The sequence below is a fragment of the Lycium ferocissimum genome, chromosome 11 (genome assembly GCF_029784015.1).
Source record: "Lycium ferocissimum isolate CSIRO_LF1 chromosome 11, AGI_CSIRO_Lferr_CH_V1, whole genome shotgun sequence".
Taxonomy (NCBI): Eukaryota; Viridiplantae; Streptophyta; class Magnoliopsida; order Solanales; family Solanaceae; genus Lycium; species Lycium ferocissimum.
In genome coordinates, this window is record NC_081352.1 from 25,565,059 (window position 1) to 25,572,771 (window position 7,713).

General features: G+C 32.7%; 1 protein-coding gene across 1 annotated transcript; it reads left to right on the plus strand.

Annotated features, from left to right (window-relative positions):
• The first annotated feature begins 2,191 nt into the window (after positions 1-2,191).
• On the plus strand, positions 2,192-7,556 carry LOC132036534 (cytochrome P450 84A1-like). The gene is made up of 4 exons (XM_059426887.1): positions 2,192-2,844; positions 3,316-3,676; positions 5,538-5,973; positions 7,079-7,556. Exons 1-4 carry the CDS (start codon positions 2,258-2,260, stop codon positions 7,264-7,266), a joined length of 1,572 nt encoding a protein of 523 aa, XP_059282870.1. The 5' UTR covers positions 2,192-2,257; the 3' UTR covers positions 7,267-7,556.
• Positions 7,557-7,713: the final 157 nt, after the last annotated feature.

The following is a 7,713-nucleotide window of genomic DNA, read 5'->3' on the forward strand; positions in this document are numbered from 1 at the left end:
AAACTGATAATTGATAGATGCACAAAAAATTAAATAAAAATAGCTAATAAACTAAATTGGAAATTTCCATCTAACCAAACTATACAATTCCAACATAAACTAAACTAAAAAGAACCAAACCTATGAAAGAAAGAAATAAAATCGCCCCAAGTTTTACCTTTCTTAAAAAAAGTAAATGGGACTTTAGAATAAATCTTATTAAAGGAGAGTAAAGGAAGCTAGTATAATACATTACAAAGTAGTAAATAGAAAGAGAAGAGATTTAGTACATGGTAGAAATTAGAAAGGAAGGACCGTCACGTGCAGACCACAAATAACCAACAAAATACATAAAAACGTAGATAGGCGGGGACGAACTCTCGATCTCAATATGCCTTTCGAACCCGCATACCATCTCGCCAGAGCTGTGGCTTCGTTAAAGTGCGTTCAACATAAGATTAACATTGGAAAATTCTATTTTCAGCCAAATTTCCAATACACATACAATATAATTTCCGGACGAAGTGGGTTCAATTGATCCACTTGATACAACGTGGATCCGCTCCTACATATGTTCAGTTTATTTTATCTTAATAACTAAGAAGTGTCATTAACATATAACTATTAGTTATAGAAAGTAATTAATTCAAACTATACTAAACATAACTAGTAATAATAGTTTGCCACATCATGTATATTTTTCTGTTTTTAAACTCATAAAAATATAAATTTCGTACTAATTATCCGTTTTCACCAGAAAACATGATTATAATAATCTTTCTATAAATCTTATTCTTTAGAAACCCAAAAAGCATCGACTGGCTGAGGCTCAAGTGCTCAACAGTGCCAAGTCGTGCTAACTAGGATAAACTTGTTAGTATATGATTTGCTATTTATTTATTTATTTATTTCGTTTTAATAGTTCCATGTGCTGGACTTTGGAAATCACACCCAACTTGGGATACAAGAAAAGCAGGAAGGAAGTCAGAACAGAAGTTTAGATTTTTGACCTCCAAAAGCAGATTTGTGAAAGTCAAGTCTATGGTTTATAATAAAATTAGTTCTTCCTGTGTCATAATAAGTATCATTTTAGGCAAAAAATTATCTCATAATAAGTGTTATTTTAGAAAATTAAGAAATAAATTGATTAGTTTTTTTCCAACTCTACTCTTATACAGAAACTGACAAGTTAAAGTAACATCTAAATAATTATTGAAAAAGCCACACAGTAACTTAGTATTGTTGGATTCTTAATGTCAAAAGGATTATACTTGTGCATGCTCTAATTAAGAGGAAAAAATAATTTATTTTTATTATATAAGGATAATTTAGTAAACTTCACATTACATTACTAATTTTTTAATATGCGTGTTTTTTATTAGAGTGAAACTTATTATGGGACAGACGGAGTAACTTGAGAAAAATGATAGGCGTCTATTATCACAAGTCAAATTATATTAATCATATAAAAATCTTTAATCCTAATAAGAAATTAGCTTCTTGAGAAGTTCGCAGGGTACACATAACTCAACCCCATAATTAAGCTAAGCCCGGCTTGGAGGCACCACACTCACTTTAACTTACGGCAAAGGGCACTGACAGGTAAGATATCTAATGAAGTACGAAATAAGAATTGTGATAAATAGGACCAAGTAATTTAATGATAAAAACTTATACTGTATTTAGTAAGAGGAATTATAATTTAGAGTTTTTATGGGTTTTGGACTTGGTAATGAAATCATAACTAGTTTTAGTTATATGTTTTATATATTTAAGATATGCATATTTAATAAATTCCCTGACACTAGGATCTAAGCAAAAGCTACTAAATTCATCTGAACACGAATTAATTTTAATATTGTAGCTCCACCGCAGCTCGCACACCCAATATTCATACCGACCCACTAAATGTAAGATATGTCTTTCATACACATTTATCACTTAACTGATTATAATTATTGTTGAATGATATGTGATCTCTCTCTAATTTTTAAATGATAAGATTAAATTGCTCAATTTAGTATAAATAACTAATGTCTATAATATTTATCGAATTTAACTTTAAGCTGCCGAAATGAACGACGCCACAAGCAAATATACTAAACTATAGTTTCCTGAATTATAATTGAACAGAATATCAACAAACATCTAAGCCAACTTGGTGACGACATGTTCAATTCATAGCCAAATGAAACAAGTATATAAAAGGCCCCATTGTATCCACTCAAAATATTAAAACTAGCAAGTACATTCATCTCAAGTACAACCCTCATAGGTAATGAAAGAAATCATACAAAATAACGCCTATTCCCTACTTGATACTTTAGAAACTAACCCCATGATGTCAATCTACTTCATTGTCCCTATCATCTTCTTCTCCTTCTTCATTCTCTCAAGAATTAGCCAGAAAAAGTTTCCACCAGGTCCCAATGGGTGGCCTATTATAGGCAACATGATGATGATGGACCAATTGACACATCGTGGTCTAACAAAGTTAGCACAAAAATATGGAGGCATTTTACACCTCCAAATGGGATATCTTCATATGACGGTAGTGTCAAGTCCAGCTGAAGCCCGTCAAGTGCTACAATTGCAAGATACCGTATTCGCCAATCGTCCTGCAACTATAGCCGTGAAATACTTATCGTATGATCGTGCTGATATGGCTTTTGCTAACTATGGACCCTTCTGGCGCCAGATGAGAAAATTATGTGTCATGAAACTTTTCAGTCGTAGAAGGGCTGAATCTTGGGACTCGGTTCGTGATGAAGTTGATTCCATGACAAGGGTTGTTGCCACTAGCACTGGTTTGAGTGTCAATATCGGTGAACTCGTCTTTGGAGTTGCAAAGAACATTACCTACAGGTAAATTAAACGTGGAAAATAAGCAGATTGGACTGAATTGAGGGCGATGCGGGGTGGGGGGATAATAAATCGATAAATAGATCATTGATCCATTCCTTTCAATTTCACATGGCTCAAAATGGATTATTAGATAAAAAGGCGTCAAATAATGAGTCTTAACTCAATCTGATCCCAACCTGACCCGACCTGGTCCCCTTCTTTTTATTTTGCTTGTTGACCAAAAAATGCTAAAGCTAAATTTCTTAGCTTAAGCTCTTCCAAATTTACATGATTCTCAGTCCTCAATTTTGATTTTGTTTGTTTAATTTGGATATGAGTTCCATTTGAACCGTTGCGTAACATCATTTTAACTAGTTTTGACCTAGTAATTCGATAAGTCATTTTGAATTCCACTTGTTGGATCAAGCCAGTCGAACTTAATTAATTAATCAAGTTGTTTAAATGAGTTGATTTTGTCACCTCTATCTACAGGGCGGCTTTTGGAACATGCTCAGACGGAGGGCAAGATGAGTTACTAAATATTATGCAGGAATTTTCGAAGCTTTTTGGTGCATTCAACTTGGGAGATTTTATACCTTGGCTTGGATGGGCAGATCCACAGGGGTTAAGTACAAGGATTCTAAAAGCTAGGGCTTCACTTGACAGTTTCATTGATTCAATAATTGATGATCATATACTGAAAAAGAAGGCGAATAATTATGATAATGAAGTTGATGGTGACATGGTGGATGAGCTTCTAGCTTTTTATGGTGAAGAAACAAAAGTGAATGATTCTGCTGATCTGCAGAATGCTCTGAGTCTTACAAGAGATAATATTAAAGCTCTTATCATGGTAAGTTTCTTTAGTTTAATTTGACCTCTCCTAATTTCAGTATACTCATAGTGTAAAAGAATTTTTACATTGTAAAAAATTACTAAAAAATAACTATTGTTAATTAACTATAAAAAGTAAGATTAGTAACCCGGATTGGTTAACAACGGCGGAGCTAGAAGTTCAGCTACGGTTCCATCGAACCCAGTTTTTTGCTCAAATAATATATTTGTGTTAAGAAATTCATTAAATATATGTACATACTAAATTTAGAATTGTTGACACTTCAAATCATCATTCTAAAATTTCAGAACCCATAAATTAAAGTTGAAATCCTAACCCTACTTCGTCTCTACCGGTTAAGAATGCACCAATAATATAAACCTAGCGGTATGAACCATATAACTCTTCTCTTTAGGCAAAGAGAAGAGTTGAATGGGAGACTTCTGATAGGACAAGCCATGTTTTGCCTAGTGGCAAATAACTGAAGATTGAGTAGGTAGTTAGGTACTATAATGACGTTGAGCAATAGAATAGTGAGAATACGTCTTCCATAGTCGAAACGACCACGAATTTATTGTATACAATGAAAGCCTATTTTGGAATTTTGGTAAACGCATTTATAGTAGACAATGAAAGCCGAAAGCCTATTTGGAATTTTGGTAATGTTCAATAAACTTTTGAAAAGTACGTAATTTAACATATTTGGATAGTAAACTTTCATGAAAACGATGTGAAAATTACACTCCTTGTCCTGAACACCTCCACTAACAAAAACTCAAAAAAAGTTTTGCACTACCAGTATAATATAACAGACTATTTGTCTTATATTTTCAATATATTTAAGTTATATATATATATATTACCCATGAAAAGAAATTCATTTTGCACAACGGTACAATTTAACCAGTTATAACAAATTATTACTTTCCTTTTCAAGTTATCTTACTGAACTTGTTATTCTTTATTAAATTAAATTTATTATGAAAAGTTACATGTTGTGATAGGTTCATTTAACTTGCTGGCGTGAAAAATTTATACTTCTTCGTCATGCATATAGTTTAAACTCTCTCTAGATAACTACCTTCACTTTCTGTTACATAGATTTATCCTCAAATTGCATTTAACTCTTGTTAACAATTTAGTGGAGAATTTTTTAAAACTCTTTATGCATATAGTTTAAACTCTCTCTAGATAAGAATTTAGCGGAGAATTTTGTTTACTTCTTTATGCATATAGTTTAAGCTCTCTCTAGATAACTACCTTAGCTTCACGTTTTGTAGATAACTCTTTATGCATACAGTTTAAAATTTATACTCTTTATGCAGATAGTTTAAACTCTCTCTAGATAACTAGCTTCACTTTTTGTAGGCGAGTTTGAGTTATATGCACTCATGGCATAAGAAATACTTACCCAATCAGGTCACTTAATAAAGTTAGATACAATTTGAGGATAATTCTATGTAATAAGAATTTATTTTTTTCAAAAAAAAAAAAAATTACGCACATAGTGGAATTTTTTAAAACTCTTTATGCATATAGTTTAAAATTTATACTCTTAATGCATATAGTTTAAATACTCTCTGGATAACTACCTTCACTTTTGTAGGCGAGTTTGAGTTCTATGCACTCATGGCATAAAAATTACTTAGCCAATCAGATCGATCACTTAAATGCAATTTGAAGATAATTCTATGTAACAAGAGTAACATCGATGAGTAACCTAAAATATATGATAATAACCTGTTATAAAAAGTTAAATTATACTATTGGGTGTACAATATTCGTTATACCGTCAGTTTATAAGAACACAAATTCTTGTATATGACAGATACTTATAGTTATCTTTTTAGGTGACTTAATAATGCTCTGATTACTGCAGGATGTCATGTTTGGTGGCATAGAGACAGTGGCATCAGCCATAGAATGGGCCATGGCTGAGCTAATGAAAAGCCCAGAGGATCTCAAAAGGGTACAACAAGAACTTGCCGATGTTGTTGGCCTTCACAGAAAAATAGAAGAAACAGACATTGAAAATTTAACCTTCTTGAAATGCTGCATCAAAGAAACTCTCCGTCTCCACCCTCCGATTCCTCTGTTAATCCACGAGGCAGCCGAGGATGCCGCCATCAATGGTCACTATATTCCGGTTGGATCGCGTGTTATTGTGAATGCGTGGGCCATTGGACGTGACAAAAACTCATGGGAGGATCCTGAGAGTTTTAAACCTTGTAGGTTTTTAAAAGAAGGTGTAGCTGATTTTAAAGGTGGTAACTTTGAGTTTTTACCATTTGGATCCGGCAGAAGGTCTTGCCCAGGTACGTAAGGATGGATTTAAAATTTAAACTTGTTGATCTGATATTGTGAGTTCTTTGAGAATATGGGTTTGAACCTTATTTTCAATGTTATATGGCGCTCTTTTATTTAGTCTGCTAAAAAACGACATATTTATTGGGGAAAAGGGTCAAAAATGCTCCTCTATTTTGAAAAAAGGGCTAAAAATATCCTCCTGAAATTTGGATCAAAAATACCCTTCCGGTCATTAAAGTTTCAGATATACCTCTATCTTAACAGAAATTCTCGAATCCGCCAAAATAACCCGATTTCATTTTTAAACCCGCTTCATTTAAACCCAACCCAATTACATAAAAAACTCCTATGAGACCAACATGTTCCCGAGTCCTACATCTAGAGCCACTAGGCACAGGAGCGAGCAACCCATATGGGTCTTTTATTTAGTTGAGTCGGGTTTAAATGGAGCAGGTTTAAAAATGAAATTGGTTATTTTGGGAATTTCCGTTAAGACAGGGGTATATTTGAAAACTTTAATGTCGAGAGGGGTATTTTTGACCCAAATTTATGATGGAGGATATTTTTAGCCCTTTTCCCAAAGTAGAGGGGTATTTTTGACCCTTTTCCCTTTTTATTATTTAGAAACGATCTAATTTTTAAATTTCTCTAACTTTACCGTTAATGTATACTTCCTCAGTTTCATTTTATGTAAAAGCATCCGTGGCCACTAAGTTTAAGAAGAAATAATGATTTTAAAAAATTGTGATCTTAAGCATATTATAATATTTTTGTAGCTGTAAAATCAGGGCATTAGGGGTAATTAAAATTTAAAAAAATTAAAGTTAAACTATTTTAAGTATAAAAAGGCATGATTCATTTTTGGAACATATTAAGAAGGAAAGCGCGACCCAAAAATAGAACAAATTAAGGGAGTATGCATGAATTTATAGCCATATAAAAATATCAAAGCATGTTTAAGATTACAAGTTCCAAAAGTCTTTCTATTTTTCTTAAACGCCATTTTTAGTCAAACAAATGTACATAAAATTGAAACGTATGAATCATACTAGCTACTTTTATGTGAGTGCAATTGAACCGAGTCCTAACAATCTTAGGTATGTATTTCTGCAGGTATGCAACTTGGGTTGTATGCATTTGAAATGGGATTGGCTAATCTTCTTCATTGCTTCACTTGGGACTTGCCTGATGGAATGAAGCCAAGTGATGTTGATATGGATGATGTTTTTGGACTCACTGCTCCTAAAGCTACTCGACTTGTTGCCGTGCCAAGTCCACGCTTGTTCTGTCCACTTTATTGAACAAGATTTCTCACTTTGTGATTTTTTTTTGAATTCCTACACATATTGGAGTATAAAAAATAAAAGTATGTTCATAGATATATTATAGGTAGGAAAGCAAGAATTAATTTCTTGAATGGGTTGACAGGAGTCAGGAGGGAAGAAGGGTTCTATTTTAAGATTTGCTTTATACATTCCTCCTGCTCTCCTTTTCTCTCTTTTTCTTTCTTTTTAGTTCCCTTTTGCTCTTCGAAAATAACAATGTAATCAAATAACGACTTATTTCCTCATTGAAATAGTTTTGTAATTTACCTTGCATTTTGTTCATTGTGATTAACTTTGCATCCGGTTAAATTATTTTATATATATATACACACACACACTCATAAATTATTCAAACTTATTTTCTTAGTGATATTAAATTCTAGTTCTCTATGTGAATCGATTTGGACCCTTTATCCAGATATA

Excerpts from the sequence above, each read along its gene's own strand:
- LOC132036534 (XM_059426887.1), top strand. The coding sequence starts at position 2,258 with ATGAAAGAAATCATACAAAATAACGCCTATTCCCTACTTGATACTTTA. Across the intron at positions 2,845-3,315 it reads GCAAAGAACATTACCTACAG|GGCGGCTTTTGGAACATGCT; the intron begins GTAAATTAAACG and ends CTCTATCTACAG. Across the intron at positions 3,677-5,537 it reads ATATTAAAGCTCTTATCATG|GATGTCATGTTTGGTGGCAT; the intron begins GTAAGTTTCTTT and ends TGATTACTGCAG.